Raw genomic sequence first — 25,634 nt, 5'->3', positions numbered from 1 at the left:
GGCTTTGACGAAGATGACTGCTGAGCGCAGGAGTGAAGGGCCATTGGCAGAGGCTTGAAGGAACGCTCACCCTCGTTATAAAGGTGCTCATTGTGGCCATATGTGCCTAGCTTTCATGACTGAAACCTGATCAGATGTAGAGAACTTGCATAGATACCGACCTTGACAAAGGAAGAATGAAAGAATGCACGAGGCTGGCCAAAGTGCAATCGGGCCAAATTGAACTGTTGACACGCGTTTGGTCGAGAACAAACGCGTGACAATGACATATCCGTGTGAACAGATCAAGTGACTGCGGCGTGGTTTGTCACAGTCACGTCGTTGACGCTTGGACTTCCCTCTAATCTTGCCACCATCATCACCCACCGCAGCCAAGGGAACGCTCAACAATACACGCTCATCATGTCCTCTGAAGAATACATTTACTTTCATCGGCAGTGCCCCATCACTGGAGACACATCAGGCTTGGGCGTCTGTCACCTCATGGAACCTACCACCCATCTCGCCGACCTCAGTAACGAAGAGGTGAGTGACGATGAGCTCAAACTAGCATATCTGTTGACAAACCATTGTGAAGATGGCCCGTATGGAATGGGCCTGGGGACTGGAAAGAGGCGGCTTCGACTACTATGTCGGTAGTCCTGCCAACGATATCTATTGTACGTGACAGTGTAATCGAGGCGGCACGCGCACTCATCTCCTTACAGTTCGGCGCAATATCGCAGACATGTTCGCAAACGAAGAATTCATTCTCCTACCTACCCACAAGACATACAAAGACGCGATGGAGTTCAGTCGACGCATCGGGTTTTGCGATCGTGAGGAGGATGACTATTCACCCCGGCGGCCCTTGACGGCGGTGCGTGCCCCTCTCTTCTTCACCGAAGTCTGACGCTGACTGCAAGCTCAGCTCGGTCGCGTCTTCCGCTACGTCTTCATACCCTTCTCTGACGCGGCGCAGAAGATTGCCGAAGAAATCCCCATGCAACAGCAGACCGACGAAGACTGGAACGGTGGAGTCAACCCAGTTACCGGAGAGCCTATGGAGCCGTGGGTCAAGGAATTCCGAGTGGTAGAGACCCATTCCCATCTCGTCTCCGTCTGCTATGCCGCCCGCCAAGTGCTTGACGTCTCGTCTCGGCGACCGGGTCTCACTCTCTGCCCTTGGACGTTGTGCCTGTACAAACTTGAAAAGCAATGGGGTATCGGCCGCTTCGGGGCGTGTCTAAAAGTTCCTCAATGGTTCATCGACACTCCCGAAAACGACGACGAGAGCCTGAGCGGCTCGGAGGCTACCGGCTACTGGCCATTCCTCGGCTTCGACACCCCCTCGGCGAACCGCATCCTCGGATACGCGTCGTCCGGTGGCACCAGCGTTTCGCAGAGCAGCAGCCGGGTTCAGGAGTGGATGAAGGACCTGCCGCAGCGCAGAGTGACAAGGAAGTCGTCTGTTTGCTCCGCATCGAAGGCCACCATACCTGGCTTTTGGGCCTCCGGCCCTGTTCGCAAGGTCAGATTGATCAAGTCGCACGAAGGGTGGGCGAAGGGGAGGGAACCGCGTTGGATGCGGCAGAATGGTCGATTTCCGACCCGTCAGTTTACGAGCAACGATTGGGCTTTATTTTGTTATGGAACGAGGCTGTCGGAGGACGAGGACAGTTATACTTATTGAAATATACTTCTGCACCACAAACGCGTCTGAGTCACGGATCCGATGTTCAATCTCAAGGTCACAATGCTCTCCGATCTGCGTACGATTTTGTTCGGCTGTGGCAACAAATGTCGAACGGCCGCGGTTCGAACAACACATCGGCGTATGCCGAAGACTTCAGCATGAAGTCAAAGCGGGAGCCTCTCCTGTGATCTTACCCTCATGTTGACTTGCGACGCTCAACGGTACACGCAACAGCAACTCGTCACGATGTCCTCCGAATACGTCTGCATCGACAAGAAGTGCTCTATCTCCGGAGCCAAAACCGGTCTGAGTGTCATTCGCCTCATTAGCCCTTATAAATTACTCAACGCCACTGACGAGGAGGTGGGCGACAAAGCTTCACCTCCTACGCGTTATTGACAACCCTGCTCATAGATGGCTCGGATGGAGTGGTCTTGGGGCATGGAAAGAGGTGGTCTCGACTATTACCTGTCCAGTGCTCCCAATGATATAATTCGTGCGTGCTGCTTTGTTTGCATGGATTGACCGGCGCTCATCTCATCGCAGTCCGAGACGATATCGCGGAAATGTTTTCCAACGCGGAATTTGTTCTTCTCCCCACACACAAGACCTTCCAAGACGCCATGGAGTTCAGAGAACGGGCTGGCTACAGTGATCGCGACGAAGCAGACCGCTTTCCACTGCGGCCCATGACCGCGGTGAGTGTGTGCCTAGACATCTCCTATGACGCTGCTTACGCTTGACACAGCTGGGTCGTGTCTTTCGCTACGTCTTCATATCCATCACCGACGCTGCCGAGGAGCTCGCACGCCGATTGCCCTTACATCGTCAAACCGACGAAGACTGGAACGGAGGGGTCCACCCATACTCTGGGACCGTCATGGACCCGTATTGGAGACAGTATTCTGTGGTGGAAACTCACTGTCACCCTGTGTCGATTTGCTGGTACGCCAGGATGGTGCTTGACGTCGCAACTTCCCGCGGCTGGGAGATCAGTATCTGGCCGTGGATGTCCTGCCTGACCGTCCTTGAAGAACAGTGGGGTATTGGCCGGCGTAGCAGGGCTCCTCCGGCTCCGCAATGGTTCGTCGACTCGCCCACGCGCGAGGATGACGACGAGAGTCTTCCCGAGTCTCAACAAACTGGATACTGGCCACTCATCCGCTCTCGCGCCGATCCGTTGGGTCGCGTCCCCGGATACGCGTCGTCAGGTGGCACCGGCGTCTCGCAGAGCAGCAGCCGCATCTCAGAGTGGAGGAAGGACTTGCCGCAGCATGCGGCAGTGCGGTGGTCCGAGCGATCAACGTCGAATCCGATCATACCCAGCTTTCGGACCTCCCCTGCTCGCAAGCTTAGGCTTGCCAAGTCTGGCCAGGGCCGGGCAATGGAGAGAGAGCCGGACTGGACGCGGCAGAAGGGTCGCTTTCCGACTCGTCAGTTTACGAGCAATGACTGGGCTTTATTTTGTTATGGTACACGGCTGTCAGAGGACGAGGAGAGTTTTACTTTTTGACTCAGAAATATACTCTTACTACTCCAAATCATTGTGTGAAGAGTGCGAAATGTAGGGACGTCGACAATGCCAAGGTTAGTGCGCTTGTCGATATGCCCGCACGGGTGGCAGTGGATGCTGAGTGTCCCAGGGCGCGGTTCGAACAAGAACCTCGGCGTAAGCCGAAGACTTCAACACGGAGCCATCCGCGTCCCGACCGGCTTTGATTTTGCCACAACCTCGCCACTTCGCTTTCTCCTCGAACAGCGTTGGACGACAAAAACAGTAGCAGAGTCACAAACTTTGGCTGCATCTGCTTCGGTGAATAGTGAGCGTCAACCGACAGCTGCGTATTCATTCGAGGTAGTCAACCAGCCCAGTGCCTCGCGCCTGCGCGCAAAGGTGTCGCTTCGACCCTTCAGTATCCTTTCATCCTCCCCTCGCCAGCCTCACTTCTCACATGATCATGACCTCCGAATACACCCACTTTCGAAAAAAGTGCGCTATCACTGGTGTCACCCAGAACCTGGGTGCTTTCCGTCTGATCGATATGAACACAAACCTGGCGGACGCTACTGACATCGAGGTATGCGAAGATGCTCGTATCCGAACACCTTCAACTTACTGGCTCCTCAGGTCGCTCGAATGGAATGGGCATGGGGTTTGGAAAGAGGAGGGCTTTACTATTATCTGGAACAGCCTGCGAACGACATCTATTGTGCGCCTCCTTTTCTATGCGAGAGCAGCACGCTAACCCTTCGCTTCAAGTTCGCATGGATCTCGGGAAGTTGTACGAATGCGGAGACTTTATACTCCTTCCCTCTCTCAAGACCTACGCGGACGCCAAGGAGTTCATCCAAAGAGCGGGCTATCGCGATCGTGACGAGGAAGACGACTCCCCAAGGCGCCCTCTGACTGCAGTGAGTGACACGCTCGTCATGGTCTGGCCGGCCTTCTTATCTTCCTATAGCTCGGGAAGACCTTCCGCTACGTCGTCGTCCCCCTCGTGGATCGTGCCCGAGAGCTACTCGCTCAGGTCCCTATGCAAAGTCAAACCGACGAGGATTGGAACGGCGGGATGCACCCGGTTACCGGGAAGCCTGTGCCGTCGTGGCATAGGGACTGGCCGGTGGTGGAGACTCACTGCCACCCTGTTTCTATCTGCTACTTCGCGAGACGCGTCTTGGATATCGTGGGCTACGACTGGGCGACTATCGACATAGGGCCATACGAGTCTGGCCTCGTGAGTTTTGAACACGGGTGGGGTATGGGCCTCCCCGGCAGTCATGTCCAACCCCCGCAATGGTTCGTCGACTCTCCCGAGAAAGAAGACGACGACGAGAGCCTGAGTGGTTCTGAGGCCACCGGCTACTGGCCACTCATCGGCTCCGGCGCCGATTCGTCGGACCGCGTCTCCGGATACACGTCGTCGTCCGGCGCCTGCTCCTCGCAGAGCAGCAGTCACATCCTGGAGTGGGCGAAGGGCGTGCCGCAACACAAGACGGTGGAGCGAAAGCCGAGCGAGCGACATACGACCAAGTCGATTATCCCAAGCTTTCATGACACCCGTGGCCGCAAGGTCAAATCATCGAAGTGGGCAGATTCGAGCCAGGGCTCAGCGCGTATAGCGGAACCGGGATGGATGCGGCAGAATGGTCGATTTCCGAGCCATCAGTTCACAAGTAACGATTGGGCTTTATTTTGTTTTGGAACGAGGCTGTCGGAGGACGAGGAGAGCTATACTTATTGACTCGGAAATATATTCTTACTACAGCTCATCGCATGAAGTGTCTGAAGTACGGGGACGTCAATGACGGCAAGGTCAGTGCGTTTCTCGATAGGTGCGCGCCAGTGGCGATGGACGCTGGATGTGTCGGGATCGAACAACAACCTCGGCACATGCCGAATTGTTCAACAGTGCTTTGGTCAATGTATCACCGGGCAAGCTAAGGGGCTTCGGGCAGACCTGTGGTCTGCCTCGAGGAGAGGAAGGAGGTCGCTAGGTCTGCTGTACGTAGATAGGACGTACGCAGAGGCTGAGACTGAGGAGGCGCGATATGCGAGGAAACCCCGTTTCTGCGAACCGGGGGTTGCGGGTCGGCGAAGCCCGACCGGCTCCGAGCGGAAGATCAACTGGCACGTGACGCGTGGGCCGGCAGATTCCGCGCGGCGCTGGGCCTCACCGACAGTACACTGCGGGGCGGCCCCAGCCAGACCGATGGCCGAATGCCGCCATTGGCCAAGGCCGAAGCTGCCCAAGCCAGAGCGCAGCTCCAAGGCGAAGCCGCGCGAGGCCGAGGTGGGCAGAGGCCTTCGGCCCCAAAACCGAGCTGTGCGAAGGCTCTTGTGCATGTACTCAGGCTAGGAAGGGCAGGCGAATGGTATTAATGCTGTCTGTAAGAGGGAAGGATGGAGTCGTTTGGGTTTACAGGATGACAACGTGCGAATTCGTCGACTCGCGCGCGTGCGCGTGCAGTAATGATGCCTTGTGGGATAACGAGGTCGAGACGGCGCCAATAAATAAGGAAACAAGAAGAAGTCCAACCACCTAATTGCATGACAATCTCAATCTGAACACCCTCGAGGAGGTATTCGAGGCTACCACCAATACGTAGGCTGTGACCCAGGATCAGGGTTAGACCCGCGTGAGCGGCCGCCGCTGCAGGAGGAGAGGGTAAGGGAGAGGGCAGGAGGGAAGGCGGGTGCGGGGACTGACCGTTGAAGGCGTTGTCGAGCTATCCTATGTTTGATAGAAAAAGCCCTGAGAAAGCCTTAAGAGTGGGCGATCTCGCAGGTTCCTTGCAAGGTAAGGTTTTGCAAGAGGTGGGGAAAAGGGGGAGGAAAAGGAAGATAGGATTAAAAGCAAAATTCGAATTTAAGGTGATTATTCAAATTTCTGAAACCCACGTAGCGGTAGGAGAACGACGGGAAATCAGTAGTCGGGGCGAAAGGCAGGGAGAGCTTGGAATCTCCGGCAAGATAGGGTGCGCGCGGGAGGTATTCCGCCGAGAAATGAGCTCGTCGTCGGTGACGATGAGCGGAGGGGGTCGGGGAACGGCGGGGTCGATGACGGCGAAGAAATGCAAACTGAGCACGAGGGACTCTCGTGCGTCTCGGTGTTTGCCGGTTGGACGGAGGCGAGGCGTAAGGTCGATCCGCGGCGACGACCTTATCGTTTGACGGCGGCGGCGACGGGAAAGAGAGAAGAACGGGGCGCGACGGCACGCGTGTTGTTCGGCAGGCAGGAGACGGCGGCGGCGGCGGCGGCGGCAGAGGGGCACGTGACCGAGGGAATTTGGGCGTTCGGCGAGTCGGCGGCTTAAGTGAGACTTCCCGGTGCTTGGGAGCTCAGGAATGGGTCTGATTTGAGGTCTTACGGGGGTCCAAGCTTTTCAGAAGCTTGGTATGAGTCACAAAGTAGTAAATCTAAGGTCAAGGTGCAAGTTACTATTGTTTGGCTTTTTCAAGCGCTTATATACCCTATCTACCGAACCTTCTCAGTATATCTAGTGGCTACGGGACGTACCGGGGTCTCCTGGGAACCTCTCCGAACGTCAGGGAACACACTCGTCCTTCCTCGCAAGATCCCGAGGCCGGGGGCACCGGGCCGAGTGTCACGTGACTGGTCGGCACCGCCGGGCTTTCCAGCGGCGCGAAGGCGAGATTTTCCCTTTCAGTCGTGCAAACCATTCTCCTGCCTGACATACGCGGGGAACGTGACAATACAGCGTCCTCGCTGCTAGCCGCCTGAAGGGAAAATCGGATCTTCGCCCGCTACGCCTTTAGATCCCAAGAATTATATATTGATTGTTAGTGCTAGTACGGGCGTAAGGGAGGCGAGGGTATGGCTGCGATGTGATAAGGGAGCAGGGAAAGTCCAGACAAGAAGGATAGATGAGTCAACAAAAGGCGGATAAGTAGGTACCGGGAATCTTCAAGAGCTCGCGTACGGATCCTCAGAAAAAGGCATGCGCTACTGGCTTCCCGCGCCGTCCTCCGGCTCGACCGACACCTACTGCGGTCCGGGTAGCGCATGCATCCCCAGCAGGCGAATGGCATGCAGCCCTAAGTCATTTGGCGCCGGGTGCTGGTACGGAGGCACCGTCTTGTGGGACACGAGCTTCGTGACCTCCCAGATGACCCGGGCGCGCGCCTCCTCGTGCATGCGGCTGAGCTGAGCTTTGGTCAGCGCGTAGCGCCGCGGCGCCATCGCAAGCTCAGCTAGCTCGTCCCGAAACATTTGCCAAACCTTCATGCGGGTCGGGAGCGCTTCCGCCATAAGGTAAGGTACTAGGACCGGGACGGCGCAGCCGTCGTAGGCGGCGAGGATGATAGCCCTCTGGGTAGCGGGGTCGAATCGTATCGCCTCGACAGGCCAGAGCTCTTGCAGGCCGGGGTCGTCGGTGAGACTGAGGATGGGGATAGGGGTGCCGTACTGGGGCTTGAAGTGAGGAGGGGGCCCGCCGTCGACACTCTGCAATAGGAAGAGCATTTCGGGCACCGGGAAGCCGTCGAACCGCATGAGGAAGTTGGCGGGGACTAGGCGGCATACTGGGACGGGCTCGCGTTCTCCAGAGCTTCCGTGATCCTGCGACGCCGGCGGGGTCGGCGGACAAGAGGGTGGAATGTGATGCGCGCCAGGCGGGGGAGGAATGTGGAACGAAGAGTGCTGGAGAGTAGGACGCGGGGTGGCCAGACGCATGTGCTCGTCGATGGGCAGGCGATGCTCAGTGCGGGGTTCTTCGCGCACAAGGACGGGAGCGGGGAGTGAGAGATCGGGAGGCGGGAAATCCGTGCGACCGGCGGGAGCGCGAGTGAAGAGGTCCTGGTACTCGGTGGCGATGGAGGGTCGGAAGCAAAACGCTTCCGGGGGCGGAATGCCGGTATTGGGGTTGTGCGTCCTTTCAATGGCCGCCTCTGAGGGATGGGGTCAAGAGGCTTTTCACGTCTATGGTTCGGGGACGTACTCAGTTCCGCCGTGGCTCCTCCTGTCCGCCGCGCGAATCCCACCTCTTGAAATCTGCGCATTGCCGCTTTTCCGAGATCCCGAGCGCGACGAGGGGCGTCCCTAAGCCAGCCAAGCAGAGTGGAGGGGGATGATGGTTCGGGAATTATGGCGGAACGGCAATGATCAAGAGGAAACTCGGGAGGCGGGCCGTGCTCCATCGGCGTTCCCCGTACGCGGTTGGCGAGGGCGGCAGGGTGCTTTTCATGTTCGTTCCTCCTCCGCCTCCTTTATATACGCGCTTGTCTGCTGGCCTAGTCGCTTTCGTCATCCGTTTCCTTTCCCTCGGCAGATCCGTCGCTCTCGGAGCTAGATCCCGAGAGATACCCGTTACGGTTGGCTCGGAATATTCCGTGCTGTCTTCTCACGTATGGCAGGAGTCGCCTGGGGGCCACGCCGCCCGCTATTACCGTGCCGTCCAGTTCTTGTAGTATGTAGGCCCCGCCTCGATTCTTCCTAACTATCATGAAGGGCCCCAGGTAGCGGGCTGCTATCTTTACGTCTGCCCCTACTCGTCGCTCATTTGCCGAATTCTTCAAGAGTACCAGTTCCCCTTCACGGTAATCCTCTCTCCTTAATCGCTTGGTGAACCGTCGCTCGAACTGCGTTTTTGATCGAAAGCGTGCCTTCCGCAAGGCCGCTGCCGCGCGCGCAAGGTCTTCTGGGCGGCGTTCTAGCTGCCTCATTCTGGCTGCCAGCAATTCAGAGGTGGTCATGCCTGCGCGGAAGTCTTGCACCAGAAACGTGGCCTCTGCCAAATCCAGGGAAAGGACAGGGTCGCATCCATGTAGAAGCTGATACGGGGAGAACCCTGTAACCCGGCTCACGGTAATTCGGTCGGCAAAAAGTGCTAGCGGTAGACTTTGCGGCCACTTGTCCCCCTGTCCTCGGCAATACTTAGCCATAGCTTCCCTCAGGGTGAAATGACCTCGCTCCACTACTCCATTGGCATGATGATTGTATGGGGAGATGCGGCGTAGCGGAAGATTCATGCGGGTGGTAAGCCTATCAAACGCTCCTTGAAATTCCTTCCCATTGTCTGAGACGATTGTCTGAGGAATACCATATCTACAGATAATCTGGGTCCACAGGAAATGAGCCACTGCACGGGATGTGAGCTTCCGTAGGGCCTTTGCCTCACAGAAACCTGACAGGTCGTCCCGCGCCGCAATGATATAGCGAAGCCCCTTTTTGGTCTCGGGCATGTGCATTGAGTCTAGGTAGATTTTGCTGAATAGAGTGGCTGGGATGGAAACAGTGAGAGGGTGTTCTAGACGTTTCAGACTGCGCACCTGGCACTCGTGGCAGGACCGTACGTGATGCTTTACGTCTGCGTACAAGTGGGGCCAATAGACTCGCCGCCGCAGCAGCTCAAAGGTAGCCTGTATCCCCTTGTGTCCTAGTTCGTCGTGGGCGCGGCATATGGTGGTGCCTCGTTCTGGCAGGTCTAGCACCACGCGCTGAGGGGGATCGGTCTTCCGCTTGCGGTACATGATGGAGCCTTGCTTGAAGAACTCCATGGCCTTGCTGAGAAAACGCCGTTTCTTCTGGACCGATTCAAAATGTGGGGCCTCGAGCGTGTCGAGAAACTCACTGTATTGGTGAAGTAATGTGTCCTCTGCACGGGTTCCTACTAGACAAAGCGGAGCTTCGGTCCCTCGTTGCTTATGTCTGCCCTCACTATAGAGTACTGATCGGTGGAAGGGTGCTGTTGTCGCAATGAGGGCTATGTCATCGAGCCAGGTATCATCATCGCTTACGGCTTCTTCTCCCACCCCCAGAGGTCGGCGTGAAAGGGCGTCGGGAGCGCGGAAACGGATGGCGGGGACGTGAACTAGGCGAAAGTCAAAGAGAAGGATCCCCTGAATCCAGCGGTTGATAGTGGCGTTGGGCTGTAGGTCGGGGTCGTTGAGCATGCCTTTTATGTACTGGGCATCCACCTTGACCGTTAAATTCTTCACCCCTATGAGGTACATCCGCCAGTGTCGAAGCGCACGATAGAGTCCGAATAGCTCGAGTTTCGGTTGCGAATATCGGGATTCTCGCTCACTCATCGGGATTGACCCATACCTGGCGGGGTGTTCCTTGCCACGCTCATCGATCTGCGATAGGATCATTCCCACCGCTTCTTTACTGGAGTCCACTGAAAGTATGACTGGCTGATCCGACCGGTAATCGATAGGCCTCAGCGCGGGAGGGCTAGACACCCGCCGCTTGATTTCTTCGAAGGCTTGGTGGCGTCGTTTGTTCCATACGAATTCCTCGTCTCGTCGGTAGAGCTCTGTTAGGGGCCGAATAAGCAACGAGTAGTTCGGGATCCATACGCGGACGGCGCCACATAACCCTAGAAACTGGCGTACCTCCTTGGGGTTGCGCAGCGGCGGCCAACTCCGTATCTTGTCGAGCTTCCCTTGATCAGGTAGTCTCCCCTCCCGGCAGCACATTTGCCCGACTATCATCACCCGAGGGCGGCAGATTTGCGCCTTATTGGGTGCGAACGTGGCTCCCGCGCTCTTGATTCGGTGCATGATCCGGTGTACGTCCGTCGCGTGTTCCCACACATAACGCCTGATTCCGGGGTTATCCGCTAGCACCTCTGGATTTCCTTCCTTATCGGGGTACGTCGAGGTTGGGCCTTTGATCGCTAGATCGTCGATGAAGATATTCGCTTTGTCAGGGATTTCCGGTTCTATGATGTGTACCATGCTATTCTGGAACTCGGCAGGCGAATTTGTGTAGCCCATGGGCATCGAGGTAAGCTGCAATAACCCTAGGGGGGACTGGAAGGCTGTGAGATGTCGGCAGCTGGGGTCGGTTTTCCGGGCATCGAACCCCCAGAACAGATCAAAAACCGAGTAGCACTCAGCCCCCGCAAATTTCTCTACAAAGTCATCAAGAATAGGAAGTGTCCCGGCGTCGCGCAGGGATACCGCGTTAAGCGGCTGTAGGTCGTGAACAAGGCGCAGCTTACCGTTCTTTTTCAGTACGCAAAACCAACGAGATCGATACGACGATTGACTTGGTTCGTAGACACCTGCTTTCATCTTCTCCTTGAGTAGCTCTATTACCTTGTCGTGAATCCCTGGGGGAATCGGAATATTCTTGTACTCCCAGGCTTTATGCGGTATAGTGGCAAACTTGTACGGCGTGAAGTACGATTCCTTCAACGTGCCCCGCTGACTTTCCTCGAATGCTAGCGAGGTCTCGTTCATTTGCAGGATCTGCTCGAACAAGCGCTCCTCCTCCGGCTGTAAATACCCTTCTGAGTTAATGTTCATGCTCTCAAGTCTTTCTTGAGTCAGCCGTCCTTTTGGCTCGAAAGGTGGCGGGTGACGCGGAAGGGGCTCTAGGTCTGCAAATAGCTCCTCGTCCGGAGGACGAGTGCGCTGTACTTGATGCGAGACCGGAATAGCCCCTCCCACTGGCCGGATTTTCTTGTCTACGCGCTTATAGGCGGTCAGGACAGCCGCTTTCCCGCAGTCTAATGGTTGTTGTGCGAACTCATCAGTGCAGAATATGATGTCGTCGTCCTCGTTCAAAAGTAGGTATGCAATGTCGTTAGGTGTTAGCTCGCGAACCTTCCTTCCGCTCTGCTCTTCGACCCTCATGCGCGCAGTGAGAGGCTGCGCGGGAGGCTGTACGGAGAAGAAATAGACCGCCTTGGATTCTTTCCGCTCCTCTAACTTTTCCCGTCGCTCGTGAGTCTCTGGTTCCTCTGTGTGTGAGCGGGCGACTGCTTCTTCGTGCGTTCTGCCCATTCGGTCAAGGGTCGAGCGTGCTCGGGCGCATGAGGCAGCATAACAATGATGGCATTGTGCGCAAGTACAATCTACACTACGTCTTCCTTCGTCTTTCAAGCGTGTCCAATATTGAGTCGTATAAGTCCGAAGCGCTAGCATGACTAGCGCGCCAAGCATAAAGAGGTAAAGGAGGTCATAAGGGGATGGGTCGAAACGAACAAGTGCCGCTTCCCTTGAAGGCGACGGCGGGTACGGTAATGGAGGGGGCATGGGTGAGGAGGAGACCGAATCCAAGGGTGCCGGAGGCGAGCGCGCCCCTTGCGAACGTCCTGCGCTCGCGGGGAACGCGAAAGAAATGATAAGGTCCGTGAAGGCGAGTGATGAGGAAAAACGCGCCGCGGGGAACGCGAAAAAGAAAGGATAGAAACGTCGGAGAATGAGGAAAAGTCGTTCGGGAGTCGTACGGCAATATAAGTCTGCGAGGTTCGTTAGAGGGTAGCTGTCGAAAATCCAGAAGCGCGGAACTTACACATTGAGATCTATCTTTCGTAGTTCTTTCCCTACTCCAGAGGAGCCAAGTCGAGGTCGTTGGGGTCCCTGCAAGGCGTGAGTCGTGAGCTTTACTGGTCAGACTGGTCACGTACTCAGGAGGAACGCCCCCATCGCGCTCGAGAGCGATCATCACGTCCGCGAGCTCTTCTTGAAGGCGGGAGCTCTCTGGGCACAGCGGTGCCCAGCGCCGTACCCACGAACTGCGCCTCCAGCGCTTCCACTCTTCCTCCATCTCCTCCTGCCGCTGACTGGCCGCCCGGCAGACCTCTTCCACGGGTCCCCCCAGATACCCGCATCGCATGAGCCCGCGCAGATACCCGTCGAGGTGGGGGAGGTTCCGCCGAATGGCGCATTGCAGCAACATTGCAAGCCGGTCCTCGTCGTAGCGATAGAGCATCTTGGCGACGCCCTCGAGGTATTGGGCTTCTTCGACGAACAAGAAGGGGCTGGCCGGCGGCTCTAGCACGGTGCGGTTAAGCATGTGCTGGCGGACGCCTTCCTTCCAGTCCCTCGCGGAGACTAGAGTCTTCGCGACCTCGATGATTGAGAGAAAAAAACCTCTCGCAGCGTTGATCTGCGGCCACCCGTGCCGTACGAAGAAGCCCCAGTCCGGCAGGTGCATCAAGTGTCCCGGGCTGTTGGGGGCAATGAGGCCGAAGGGGACGCTCGGACGCGTGAGGTCTCGGGGCGGGTGCATGTGGAGGACGGAGCCGCGAGTGACGCTGAGAAGGTTGGCGGGTGCGCGATAGACGCTCTGCGGAAAGATGCTTCCCCACCATTCGAGCAGGGCGGCACTGCTAGCGTCGAGCCCAACGCATCGAAAGAGAGTCTTGAGCGAAGCCGCCTCCAGAGCGACGTCGAAGCCGGGGTCTTCCAGGACTTGAGAGAGGCGTCGTACAATGAAGTCCTCGAGACTGTCGACTTGGCCCTCTGCCGACGCCAGGTGTCGTTGCAATTGCTGGACTAGCAGCGCTGGATCGAGGTCCGGCGGGGTGTAGGTGAGGCGCCGGCGCCCGAGCTGTAGGATGGGACTAGCCTCCTCTTGCAGTTGTCGGGTGATCTCGCGGAGTATGACCTCCACCTCCTCGCTGTCGACTTCGCCTTCGTGTAGGACGTTGTGAGCCGTGAGTGCCTGCGTGAGCGCTTTGTGGAAGATGCGCGTCAGCTGAAGGTGATTGAGCATAAATTCATCTCTTCGAGGGAGGAAGCCTACCGTGATGGCCTCTGGCTCGGGTAGGAGCACACTAGAGGGAGGGGGAGTACGATGCAGAGCTTCCGAGAAGCCTCCGTCGTGCTGTACACGCGAGTAGTCAGGGGGCGACCCTTCCGGAATCCTGTCGCTGCCGAGGTCGTTTGGATCTGGCTCAGGATCAAAGGGAGTATGGGGAAGGCGGGCGAGGTCAGCGGGGGTCTCGTCAGCGCACCCCTGCGTCTCTCGCAGCGGTAGCAGTGGCTCGCCTTCTTGCGACTGCAGCTCGGGCATCGACCCATCGGATGGCGAAGGCGGGGGCGTTGCTGGTAAGGGGCTCGTAATGTCGCCCCGCACTTCGCCCTCCCCTCGCGGATGGTCGTCGCTGGAACTGGAGGTGCTCGCTGCCGAGAACGCTCCCGACTCCTCAAGACGCTCTAGGAGATTGTTCTTGTTAATTCCTGCGGCAGGAACTTCTTCGTCCAATAGGGACGCGATGGTCTCACGCATCTCGTCGACGGCCCTTGCAATCCGCACGTGTTCCAGCTGGCTGGACGCCGCCTCGTACACCACGCCCGCAGCGTCGAACGTTCTGGCCGCGCTCGCGTGAAGGCGGCGAGCTAGGGCGCGCAGCCGCCGCGCTGTCGCATTGATCTCCGCGGTGTTGGATTCGGGAGCTAGGTGGGGAGGGCTATCGTCTGGGTCCCGCCTCTCGTCGACATCCATGTCTGACGCGCGCTCGTTGGTGTCGCTCTCACTTGCCCATCGGTCAACTGTCTCCTCGTCGGTGTCTCCCTCCGCGTCCCGATCGGTCAGGCCGTCGTCCTCTGGGTCCTCCGCAGGCATCGCGCGCCCATCGTCTTCGGCGACGACTCTCCAAGGGGGCGGGGGTGCACAGGTAGCTACACGGCTTGGTCCCGGTTGAGGGGCGTCGAGTTCAGCGTCTCCGTCCTCTGCGGGCTGATCAGCATGCGTGATGCGACTGGAATCTAGATGGTGCTCACGGGCTGTCCATGAAGGAGGGGCGGGCCCCGATCCTGTCGCCCCACCCATACCGTCGTCGGGAGATGGAGTATGGACCTCCGCCTTGTAGTCCGAGAGCCCAGGATATACGGCGCTCGACAACACGGGAGCTGCATCTGGGGAAGAGGGAGCTAATTCTTCCTTCAGGCGGGCCTCTTGCGGAAGTGGAGGATGGCTGAGGGCGAAGGAGAAAGGGTGTGGCGCGGCTTCGTGGCTCGACCATTCCGCGCGATCGAGCTCGGAGAACATGGGAGGAGACGCTAGCGGTGAGGAGGGAAGCTCTCGCATCTCCACATCACGCGGCGCCGAGCCAGATTCAGTGGCCGTCGATCCGTCATCGCCGTTCAGTGCCCCCGGGGTGGCTTTCGATCCAGAGGGTTCTCCCAGCGGCGACGGCCCCGGCGACGTCCACACTCTGGTCCTGCCGCGTTCGGTCGGGATGCGTATACTAAGGGGCATCAGGGTCTGACGGAGGAGCGCGTAGGTGCGAAGCACATACCGTCGAGGAGCCCCCGAGTATTGCGAGAATCCCATACGCCTCCGGTTGTCTGTGTCGCTCTCGACGTCGTTGCCGGCGTGGATCTTCCCGGAGTCGAGAACGATGGGGGGGCGGACCGGAACGACGTTCTGTGGAGAGGGGTTGGTGATTGACGGAACGAGCCGCTCTCCCGCGTCGGCGCGCTCCTTTCCTCGAAAGCGGCTACCATGCCGCGCCCCCGGATCGGCGGCATTGTGACTCCCCCTCGACCGTTTGGCGGGTCGATGGTAGATTCCCGTGCTGGGATGCGGGGTGTCGGCGCAGGGAAGCGGCTCGGAATCCAGCGCTGCTGTTGACCCGACGCCCTCCTCGTTTCCTGCCGCGGCCTCCTCGAGTCCCTTCGAGACATCGGAGGCGGGTTGCGCGGAGGCGGCGAGCGCGGCCGCGGCGGCGTTAAGCGCGTCGCTGAGCTGGAGGGGCGCGAGAAGATCTGCTGTGGCGGATACAGAGGGTGCAACGTGCGCGGTTGTGACGCTGGTCGTGGGAGGGGACTTAAACAAAAGGCCTCCCGATGACGACTGCGAAGGCATGGCCCGCATGAACAGCACGAGTCGCTGCTCGGGGGAGAGCTCCAGGTCGCCTTGCGGCTGTCCGGCAGCACCCCCGGCATCCGGCGCAAAGAGCGAGATGCCTCGAGCACAGGCGGCGGGACCGTAGGGCGCGTCAGAGTTGTTGGTTGCGAGGGGGACATCCTCGAGGGAGTCCTTGACTTCCCCTGGTCCCGAATTGGCCTGCGCGCCGTGTGGGGTCTCGACGGCGGCGAGCACCTGAGCTGAGGGGCCGGCTGGAACGCTCGTGAGCCGGGGCGCCAGTTGGCTGATCAAGGATGACTTACCATCGGGCGTGGGAGACGGCTCTGGGTATTGCAGAAAGCATTCCCAAGGAGGCGTGTCCTCCGCGACCCGTCCTTCGTAGAGACGTTGGAAGTCAGAGTCGGCGGGCGACCCGGGTATCCAGCGGGGACTGTCGACGACCATGGCGTCGGGGGCGCGGTGCTCAACCGGTGATACGGACCGGACGTCGTGCTGGTTGCGTCCGTCCCCTGGTAGCTGGGGGGGGAGGGGCTCATAGCGGTCGTCCTCTCGCGAGAGGTAGGGAAGCACGGGCGTAGATCGAGCCGGAGAAGATCCCCCAAGCTCGAACGTATCGGCGAAGGCAGCGAGCACGGCGGGCTGGAAGGCGTCGGCGGCGGAACGATCGTCAGGTTGGGTGCCCATCGTACGTGCGGGGTCAATGCCCTGGACGAGGCGGTGGTTGAGGACGCTCTGCTCGATGGCGGTGTAACCATTGACATCGCCCATGGCGCCGGGGCGCTGTGCGTCGGCTCCCGACCACATCCTGGGCGCGTAGTAGGGAGGAAGGGAACTGGCGCCGTATATAGGGGTGAAGGGACGGGCTGGTACACGACCGGTGTCTGTGACCACCGGCACGTTGCAGTGAATGAGGGAGGGGTCGTTAGAGTCGTCGCGCTGGGGAAGGATCCGCTGGAGTTCCTCCACAGTGGGTGGGTGGCTGTTGATCCCATTGGATCCGGGCTCGAGTAGAGGATCGTTGGAGACGGAGGGCGCGGTCTGCGTGAAACAACGAATGAAGACGTCCTCCATGGTGGTGGAGTGACGCCCGTTTGGATCCGACGACATGCAGGTGGCTTGAAGCCCGTTCAGGTTCGCGTTGAGAAGGACTGGAGAGCAGAACTCACCACTTGGAATGGCCACATCATGCGCGTAGCGCCCGTGACGGTCCCGTCCACCGCCCAGCGAGGCTCCTCTCCCTGAAAAGACGAATAGCCTGCCGGGAAATTCGCCCCGGGCAGCAGCTTCGTCGAGCCTTCGGGTGGTCTCTCCGATCTGGGTGGGGGCGTCCAGCGTTCCATTGATGGGAGGCTCGAGATGTGCAGGTGCTTGCCCCTGCGCGTCCGGGAACTCGTTCGCGGGAATGACAGTGGCGGATATGGAAAGAATTGGGGGTAGGTGCGGGAAGGATGGGGATGGCGCCTCCGGAGGAGCGCTCGAGGGGGTCATCAGTCGTGCTGGGAACGACAACAGGTGGGAAGTCTTGTTCGTGTTAAGCGTAGGACTCAGCGAGCAAGTTGGAGAAGCGGGGAAGATGCTTTTGTCGAGCCTCTCGTCCTTGCTTTTATAGTCCACGAAACCCGCATTTCGGAGGGATGACGCGTTGCTCGAGATAGCACAGAGGGAGTAGGCATTCAAATAAACCAGGAGCAGGGAAAAGAGGATGAGCAGAGGGAGAGAGGCTCGGTTCGTGGTGGAGGGAAAGACGCCTTGCGGCCGCCCTTCATGCCATTGAGTACTAGCACGCTCTGATTGAACCTTATCCTCTTTTTGGGGATGTCAGTTTGCTTCCGAACACGCGGGTGTGATCTGATGTGACGTGACGTAGAATGCATCTCTGCCCATCAACGCCTGCTTATCGTCCTTCCCCATGCTGCCTTCTTCCTTATAGGGCGGCGCACGCGCCAATAGCATGGCGGCTGGGGGTTTCTTGTCCCCTTTTCGGACCTTGGGATGTCTGGGAACCCGAAGCTCGTACCTTTTCGCGCCGGTTTCTTGGTCACGGAAGATAAGGTAGGTTCCCTCATCCCTCTCGTCGATGGAGATTTTGTTTCCGCGTTGCCACGGGCGTCCAAGAAGCAGATCAAAGGGTACTTTGGCGCCCAGATATATATCGGTCTTGGTACGTATGGGTCCTAGTTCGAGGCTTATCTGGCTCATTACTCCTGAAATATATCCTTCACCCCCATTCGCGTCGTTCATTGTCAATGCCCCCGCTGTGTCCAGAGGCATGCCTGCCAATATCTTCTGAGCCAGACTTTCCCGCATCACATTGAGCTGAGAACCCGTGTCGATGATGGCTTTGACAGGAGTCCCTTCACATAACAAGTCCAACCGGATGAGGTTGTCCTCGTCAATCTGCGCCGCGTACACTTCTGGACCGCTGGGGGTCTCTAGGCTTGTGCCTGCTATGTTCACGGCCGCGGCTCCTCCGGTCGGCAAGCGCACTAGACTTTTCGGGCGCATTACCTCCTGAAATTCCCGCTGGACCTGCTTAGACGATACGCCTATCACTTCTCTTAGGGTGAGCGTTATGGGCTGTCCTAATACCTTGTCCACTACCTCCTTTGGGTTCGTTTCGTGCGTAATGGGGGCGATTCGAGCCGGCCCACGTCCACGCGCAGCCGCATCCTCACTTGGCTCGAAGGCACCGTCTGTTTGCGCGTGCGAACGAGCGGGTAGGTCTTGACTGTTCTTTATTGTGACGCCTCCCTCCTCGGGGCGTACTCGCGGACGACGGGCATTTACGGGATGGAGAGGTGGAAGGAGTTCAAATGGATTCGGGCCCGGTAGGGTGCCTCGCGGGGGCTTCTCATGCAGGGATTCAGGCGGAGGGGGAGCGTTTTGTGGCGCAGGTAACCGCGTTACCCCTTCATCATTTACCCCCAGTTCCTCGTTTCCCAGGCGGACCTGCTTATCTCCTTCCTTTAGCCCAGGAATAATGGAAGCCCTCGACTGACGCGTCGGCCATCCCGCGTCTCGCTCCTTCCGCTCATTTCCCGGTGGGGCGGCTCGATTGGCGTCACTTTTCTTGAACTCGCGATACTTGCTGGGAACCGTCTGCCGCGGCGCAGGTGCTCGGAGTCCTGGCCGTCTCACGGGTTCGTTCATGAACTCTTTTCGATGACCTACTGCTGACCTGTCGTTCCTTGTTGCCGGCATGCTCGCCCTGATGACGCGGTATACCTGACCTTTCTCGTCCTCTATCCATTTTCCCTCTTCTTCAGCCTCCCCTTCCTCCTCGCGGTTATCCTCCTCTTCGCTGCTTTCCAACTCTTCGTCTGTTTCCGCGGCCAAATCGTATGCGGACAGGAGGGCTTGAGCATTGATGTCTCGTGAGTACCGGGCTTCGTCTTCTGACACGTCTTCTTCCGTTTTTCTCACCGTCGCATAGTAGGCCCGCGCGCCGTTTCCCATTCGCTCGTGCGCTTCCGCGTACAGGCTTGTCGGCCTCGGGGGTTCGCTGCCCGTCATCCGGGTGATAGCCTGCACGAGACTTTCTCCCTGATACGTGCGTACTGGTGCGTCGTTCGCAAGGACTATCCGATTAGTATTTGGGTCTCGCTTCGCTCGATTTTCCCGAATTAAACGATTCAAGTCCTCGCATTCTCGCACTCGATGCCCCGGCCTTCGGCAACCAAAGCAGGTCTGCTCGAGAGGCATTGGTGGTGGTCTGGGTTGATATTCCCCGTTCATGTGGGGTGGCGGGGCGCGCGATATTGCGGGTGGTAAGGAATACGGGGGGCGCATCAGAGAGTCGGTGTTGGCAAATCGGACTTGGGAGGCCAAAGCCGGTGCGTATGCGTGACTTTCTCTTCCTTCCGCACGCTGACCATCGCGTAGTACTATGACAGGATACGATGGTTCCTCAGTGCGAAGGCGGTTGAGCTGCCGGACGAGAGTAGAGACTTCCTCGGGTGGGCCCGTGACCCTGTCTTTTCGCGTCGGTTCACTCCGGTGCTTTCGATGCTTTCGCTCCGCTTTGCGTCTCTTCTCACGCCTCCGTCGTCGGTATTCACGCTCTGAGTAGTCAGACTCGCTGTCCGGTTCGGATCCTTCCTCTGAGTCACTAGGCAGGTCTTCGGGGGCGATACCAAAACGGTCAGCATCTTCTTGCATGTCATCGAAGTTCTCTCGCTTGAGTCTGACATCGGCAGCTGCGCAAATGTCGGCGACGGAATACGGGACGGCGGGATCGTGTAGAGGGTCTAAGGAGGACAGCGTCGCGTAGATCTTCTCCCAGAGGTCTGCGTGTATCCCGTTCTTAAAGTACCAGGCCTCCTTTGCGGGGGACATGAGTTTTTCGCTCACAAGCCTGCCGGACCGCTTTTTGAAACCTACGTAGTACTTGTTCCATTGGGTCAGGTTGTAGATGGGTTCTCGACCGTGCTTCTTGACATATTCCGCGACGTGGATAGGCTTATACCTTTTGCGCGCGACTTCCGCATTGTACCACTTGTATATCTCACCCTTAAGTCCTTCCCAGTCGCTTCGTAGGTAGCTGGTAGTTACACGAATAAATTCGGATACACTAGGGGCACAGTACAGCAGGATGTTGTGGCATCGTTCGCGACCGGTAGCGAGGTTGCAGAGCTTTATGAGCTTCTCGTAATGGTCAATAAAGCCTTCCACTTCTTCGCAGTCGCCATGAAATGTTTTTGGTGCATTTCGTGCGCCCGGCGCGGGTAGGTCCAAAGCCGTAAGACGCCGCGGTCCCGCGGTCCCCCCATTTGCGTGCGCTGTGGCGACAGGGTCGGGAAGGTTGTCGAAAGACTGCCCGCGCTTCGTAGCTTCGCCAGGCAGAGCTCGTCTGAGGTCGCTCATTGAGGGGAAGCGCCCCGGCGTTCGTCGGTTATCTGGAAGGTTAGCGAGGAATCTCGTATCCTGCTCACCTTGTTCCTTAGGGTGCAGCGCCACATACACGCGCGGCGCCTCCCCGCGTTCGGCGATTGGCGCAGCCGGAAGGCGGGACGTGTTGAACAGAGAGGGCTGCAGGTCGTTGTCGGATTCTGATGATTCGTCAGCGCGCGATTCGCGATACGTGTGCATTTCGGTTAGGGGTAGGTTGTTCGATGGGTCTAGTCTTGGGCCGGGGTCATCCACGCCGATGAGGCTATAGCTTGCACTTTCGGGGGAGGACATCTGGGGGGAGGCAAGAGATGGAAGCTGAGGAGGGAGACGTGACCTTTCTGACTGGGAAGGCAGGAGTTCTGGGGTATAGATTGAAGATTATACCTTTATAAGCCCCCTGCGGTGGTCACCACTGATGTCGAGCTATCCTATGTTTGATAGAAAAAGCCCTGAGAAAGCCTTAAGAGTGGGCGATCTCGCAGGTTCCTTGCAAGGTAAGGTTTTGCAAGAGGTGGGGAAAAGGGGGAGGAAAAGGAAGATAGGATTAAAAGCAAAATTCGAATTTAAGGTGATTATTCAAATTTCTGAAACCCACGTAGCGGTAGGAGAACGACGGGAAATCAGTAGTCGGGGCGAAAGGCAGGGAGAGCTTGGAATCTCCGGCAAGATAGGGTGCGCGCGGGAGGTATTCCGCCGAGAAATGAGCTCGTCGTCGGTGACGATGAGCGGAGGGGGTCGGGGAACGGCGGGGTCGATGACGGCGAAGAAATGCAAACTGAGCACGAGGGACTCTCGTGCGTCTCGGTGTTTGCCGGTTGGACGGAGGCGAGGCGTAAGGTCGATCCGCGGCGACGACCTTATCGTTTGACGGCGGCGGCGACGGGAAAGAGAGAAGAACGGGGCGCGACGGCACGCGTGTTGTTCGGCAGGCAGGAGACGGCGGCGGCGGCGGCGGCGGCAGAGGGGCACGTGACCGAGGGAATTTGGGCGTTCGGCGAGTCGGCGGCTTAAGTGAGACTTCCCGGTGCTTGGGAGCTCAGGAATGGGTCTGATTTGAGGTCTTACGGGGGTCCAAGCTTTTCAGAAGCTTGGTATGAGTCACAAAGTAGTAAATCTAAGGTCAAGGTGCAAGTTACTATTGTTTGGCTTTTTCAAGCGCTTATATACCCTATCTACCGAACCTTCTCAGTATATCTAGTGGCTACGGGACGTACCGGGGTCTCCTGGGAACCTCTCCGAACGTCAGGGAACACACTCGTCCTTCCTCGCAAGATCCCGAGGCCGGGGGCACCGGGCCGAGTGTCACGTGACTGGTCGGCACCGCCGGGCTTTCCAGCGGCGCGAAGGCGAGATTTTCCCTTTCAGTCGTGCAAACCATTCTCCTGCCTGACAGCGTCGACGACGTCAGACTTCGTGAGGCGGCGGATCGAGCCGTCGTTAAGGAAGTAGGCGAAGAAGGACTCGGAGCGCGGCATGCCCACCGACAGGCGCAGGTGGTTGTAGTAGGCCTTGAGAGGGCATAACGGGTCATCGTCGGGTAAGGCGGTGAGTATGAGCGTGCCGCCGGCGACACCCGTGGTCTTCGTCCAGGGGATGTGGAAGGTGAGCGCGTCGGAACCGCGGAAGGTCGTATGCTCGCGTGCGGTGCCGCACGGGAGGTGGCGGGTAGGGTCGTACTGCTTTGCTGATTCGGGCACGAGCTCGCCTAGGCGGCGGCAGCCCCAGAAGGTAGCGAGCGCGAGTGCGAAGATCGCTGCGTCGCGTGGGAGGTCCAGGTTGAGGGAGTCGCGTAGCGCGTCGAGGTGGGCAAGTAAGACGGGTGGACGTGGGGGTCGCTTGAGAGCGACACCCGCCTTGGTGACTGCGCGCTTGACAAGGCGGACCAGGTGCGAGTTGCCGTGCCACGGCGCATGGTTGATCGTATGCCATAGCTCGAGGCCGCAGTGGAAGTTCTTGACTGCGGAGTCGGTGACCATCCCAGGGAATTGTGCCGTGAAGGACGAGATGAGGGCCTGTGAGGCGGGCATGCGCGCCTCTTCGGGGACGCCAAACGAGTCGCATAGGACGTGGAAGTGCAGGAGGCCGGAGCCGTAGCCCTCTCGCGTGCTGTCTTCGAGGCCGCAGAGGGCCTGCTTCAGCATCTCGCTCTGCGACTGCAGAGGTAGGTACGAGTCCAACTGCGACTGCATGGAGAGCGCGAAGGGCGAGGTCCAGAGCAGGACCCGGTCGCGGGCGGCACAGTGGGGGCGGTAGGGGCTAGGTAGTAAACGAGCGGATAGCTGGTTGCGGCGTGGGCGGATGGTGGGAAAGAAGGCGAGGACGTTGAGACGAACGGCGGTGAGGCGATCGGAGGGCGTGTCGTGCGTAAGTGGTGGCTGAGCTGTGTGGATAGGTGTAGTGGGGGTTGTAGCGCGTGTAGGTGGAGGGCGTGAGGCGAAAGTCGGGTGCTGGGTGGGGTATATGCGTAGGGATGTGGGTGTATGCGTGTCTGGGCTAAGAGTAGGAGGTAAAGGAGGTAAAGGCGGTAAAGGCGGTAAAGGCGGGAAAGGCGGGAAAGAAGCTATCAGAAGTGGATGCAAAGAGTGACCGACGGGTAGGGAGGTTGCGGATAGCAGGAGCGTCGGCGGTAGATGATCGAATACGACCCAGCGGTCGGATGGCAGCAGCAAGGAGGGAAGGCAAGCGACAGACCCGGTACAAAGCCCCGGGCAGGGCCTCAGAGGCCCCCCTCAGCGGCAAGCTGGAGGGGCTGGCGCGCCCAGCGGCAACGCCGAACACAGACACGGACCGAAGGCGACAACGCACGGACTAAAGAGTGTATAAGTGTGACTACTCGGTATATAAGGCGTGAACGCGTGACGTGACCGAGTGACTGCTAGAGTCGAGCTGTACAGGACAATAACCAACTCGTGACACTCCCACCCAGCGAGGACGGCAAGCAGGAACAATACATAAGTAAGTAACCGTGCTGGAAAAGGGGCAAAAGAAACAAAAGCTCCCACCCGAAGGAAGAACGGTATAAAGGTCCTGCAAGCAAAAGGAGAAAAACAAAGAAGATGTCCTCACAGCCCAAAGAAAGACGTTACCAAACAAATCCTTCCAACGATCCGGCAGAGATGCCACACAGCTCCCACCGAACCCGACGTAGGGGCAGCAGCCAGGGGGCGTGCCATGCCAAGCCACCCGGTGGAGTATGGGAAACTCCTTCCGGAAACGGACACTTGCCTTTTTGGTAAATCACGGATGATTTACACAAAAGGAAATATCCCCGAGGGGCAAAGCAGGCACGCCGCCAGGTGACCGCGCAAGTGAGATGCAAGTGGGCTCCCACCCAACTTGACAATCCACTAGCGGTTGCTCAACCGACGAGGGGAGCTACCGCGCAGGAGGGCCGCATGTTGGCAAGCGGCGGCGGTGGCAAGGGGACGACAGCGACCACTACACACAAAGCGGCATCGTGCATCAGCAACGTAGCTCGCTAAGGCACCTTGTGCAGTAGGCCGGGTTTAAACCCGCTTGACAATTGTCATACCCCGGGTTGAAATCCCACGATGCGGTTGTCGAGCCCGGCAAATGCCGAGCTCCCAGCCGCTAGAGACGCCGGCGCCGCCGTTCTCCTGCCTTATACGGCGCCGCGGCCGTGATGCGCACGTCGCGTGCCCTTCCCGACGTCGGGGACGGCACGTGATGACGTGATGACGCGGCAGGGTGTCCGCGCGCCCGCCGCCGTCGCGGCGGCACGTTTTGCTCGTTCTCGCCCCTCCTGTGTACTCAGCCTGGCAAAAGCACATAAACATGATATATTATATATGTAGTATACATATATATAAATAGAATGTATGGATATATCGCCGCCGCGCGTGCGCGGCGGTGGTGGGTGCGCAATACGCGTGTATGCGGCTGGACTCTGGGAGTGGGGGGCTGGGGTGGCGATGGCGGGCTGTAGAACCTGCCCCTATCCACTCGGAGAGAGGGGGAGGGGAGAAAGGAGGGGGTGGGCATGCAAATCGGTGGGGGTGGCGGCGCTAGCGCGGGCAGTCGGCGTTGCCCTTCCCGCGACGGCAGGTCATCTCTCGCCGCCCCCCTCCCCTCGGTGCGCAGTCATACGCTTGCGCGACACGACGGCGCCAGAGGGGGAGCGCGGGAGCCCGGGTTGGGGACACGCAGCACTCCGCCTCCCTCCCCTTGTTTCCCCTCCGTCCTCCCCCTCCCCCACTCACCCCTCCCCAGCCTCGCTCTGCGAGAGCATGGGATGTGGGGTGAGGGAGGACGAGGGGGAGGACGAAGGGGAGGCAAGGGGAGGGGAGCGCGCGCGATTATGCGATCCCGCGCGCACGCTGTTTCGCTAGAGGGCGATGGCGGCGAGAAGCGCGGGATGTCGCTCGGCGCGCGCTATGCAACGCTACAGCGCACTGAGCGCACTGCCGTTAGGCAGTACGCCATGTGACGTCGTGAGGGGGGTAGGGAGGGAGGAGAGGGGGTAGGTCGTTGCTGCCGTCGTCGTGTGACAGGGGGTAGGCGGCGCTGCTGGCGGCGGTGGCGAGGCGTAGGATGGGGGCGGCGCTGTCCAGCGTCGGCGGGCATAGTGGGTGGCGGCGCGGTCCAGCCCCGCTCGCAGTCGCGAACGGCGCCGAAAATTTTCATTAGCAGGGTTACTCAGCTTTTAGATACGAGAACGCACCTTAGGGGGGTTCATAAGAGCCCCCCTGCCCTTCCTTCTCTTCTCCGCGCGTTGTCGGGCAGCCAGGAGGCCGCGGGCGAGGGTGGTCGGAGGCGGCGATGGTTGTGGGAGGAAAGGCGGAACGCGTCATGTCACGTCACGCGTCGCGTCGAAGGGGACGCGTTCGCGCGCGGTCCCTCGCCATCTGCGAGTCATCCACCCGGTCTCACGCCCTGAAAACTTAGGGTAGCATACTTTAATAGTATACAAAGAATGGCATAAAGTTTGGTAGCAATGGGAAACCTGGAAAGTGTACTAAATGCGCAAAGAAAGCGCC

General features: G+C 58.8%; 10 protein-coding genes across 10 annotated transcripts; 3 read left to right on the top strand and 7 right to left on the bottom strand.

Annotated features, from left to right (window-relative positions):
• Positions 1-402: 402 nt before the first annotated feature.
• SCHCODRAFT_02494173 (uncharacterized protein) lies at positions 403-4,917 on the top strand (the record flags this gene model as incomplete). The annotated part of the gene is made up of 13 exons (XM_003033484.1): positions 403-525; positions 578-659; positions 708-859; positions 911-1,510; positions 1,910-2,038; positions 2,090-2,171; positions 2,222-2,373; positions 2,424-3,108; positions 3,435-3,495; positions 3,615-3,753; positions 3,867-3,885; positions 3,936-4,087; positions 4,138-4,917. The coding sequence occupies 13 exons, from the start codon at positions 403-405 to the stop codon at positions 4,915-4,917; spliced, it is 3,156 nt and encodes a 1,051-aa protein (XP_003033530.1).
• Positions 4,918-7,179: 2,262 nt separating this feature from the next.
• Positions 7,180-8,333, bottom strand: SCHCODRAFT_02497205 (uncharacterized protein; the record flags this gene model as incomplete). The annotated part of the gene is made up of 2 exons (XM_003032914.2): positions 7,180-8,084; positions 8,135-8,333. 2 exons carry the CDS (start codon positions 8,331-8,333, stop codon positions 7,180-7,182), a joined length of 1,104 nt encoding a protein of 367 aa, XP_003032960.1.
• A 207-nt stretch (positions 8,334-8,540) lies between these two features.
• On the bottom strand, positions 8,541-9,089 carry SCHCODRAFT_02451504 (uncharacterized protein; the record flags this gene model as incomplete). Its single annotated transcript, XM_050342557.1, has 1 exon — positions 8,541-9,089. A coding segment is annotated over one exon (549 nt), but the record flags the coding sequence as incomplete, so codon positions are not given.
• Positions 9,090-9,578: 489 nt separating this feature from the next.
• Positions 9,579-9,788, bottom strand: SCHCODRAFT_02463045 (uncharacterized protein; the record flags this gene model as incomplete). Its single annotated transcript, XM_050342630.1, has 1 exon — positions 9,579-9,788. A coding segment is annotated over one exon (210 nt), but the record flags the coding sequence as incomplete, so codon positions are not given.
• Positions 9,789-10,505: 717 nt separating this feature from the next.
• SCHCODRAFT_01045692 (uncharacterized protein) lies at positions 10,506-10,751 on the bottom strand (the record flags this gene model as incomplete). The annotated part of the gene is made up of 1 exon (XM_050340920.1): positions 10,506-10,751. A coding segment is annotated over one exon (246 nt), but the record flags the coding sequence as incomplete, so codon positions are not given.
• A 387-nt stretch (positions 10,752-11,138) lies between these two features.
• On the bottom strand, positions 11,139-11,624 carry SCHCODRAFT_02448076 (uncharacterized protein; the record flags this gene model as incomplete). Its single annotated transcript, XM_050342543.1, has 1 exon — positions 11,139-11,624. A coding segment is annotated over one exon (486 nt), but the record flags the coding sequence as incomplete, so codon positions are not given.
• Positions 11,625-12,472: 848 nt separating this feature from the next.
• Positions 12,473-20,928, bottom strand: SCHCODRAFT_02496126 (uncharacterized protein; the record flags this gene model as incomplete). The annotated part of the gene is made up of 3 exons (XM_003032913.2): positions 12,473-12,509; positions 12,557-17,507; positions 17,583-20,928. 3 exons carry the CDS (start codon positions 20,926-20,928, stop codon positions 12,473-12,475), a joined length of 8,334 nt encoding a protein of 2,777 aa, XP_003032959.1.
• Positions 20,929-21,998: 1,070 nt separating this feature from the next.
• On the bottom strand, positions 21,999-22,937 carry SCHCODRAFT_02495681 (uncharacterized protein; the record flags this gene model as incomplete). The annotated part of the gene is made up of 1 exon (XM_050343027.1): positions 21,999-22,937. A coding segment is annotated over one exon (939 nt), but the record flags the coding sequence as incomplete, so codon positions are not given.
• A 261-nt stretch (positions 22,938-23,198) lies between these two features.
• SCHCODRAFT_01089442 (uncharacterized protein) lies at positions 23,199-23,449 on the top strand (the record flags this gene model as incomplete). Its single annotated transcript, XM_050341003.1, has 2 exons — positions 23,199-23,230; positions 23,287-23,449. Coding segments are annotated over 2 exons (195 nt in total), but the record flags the coding sequence as incomplete, so codon positions are not given.
• A 966-nt stretch (positions 23,450-24,415) lies between these two features.
• Positions 24,416-25,431, top strand: SCHCODRAFT_02620210 (uncharacterized protein). The gene has a single exon (XM_050344988.1). It carries the CDS (start codon positions 24,638-24,640, stop codon positions 25,082-25,084), a length of 447 nt encoding a protein of 148 aa, XP_050201347.1. The 5' UTR covers positions 24,416-24,637; the 3' UTR covers positions 25,085-25,431.
• Positions 25,432-25,634: the final 203 nt, after the last annotated feature.

The sequence above is a fragment of the Schizophyllum commune genome (assembly GCF_000143185.2).
Source record: "Schizophyllum commune H4-8 unplaced genomic scaffold SCHCOscaffold_4, whole genome shotgun sequence".
Taxonomy (NCBI): domain Eukaryota; kingdom Fungi; phylum Basidiomycota; class Agaricomycetes; order Agaricales; family Schizophyllaceae; genus Schizophyllum; species Schizophyllum commune.
This window is presented reverse-complemented; position numbering and strand designations above follow the sequence as displayed.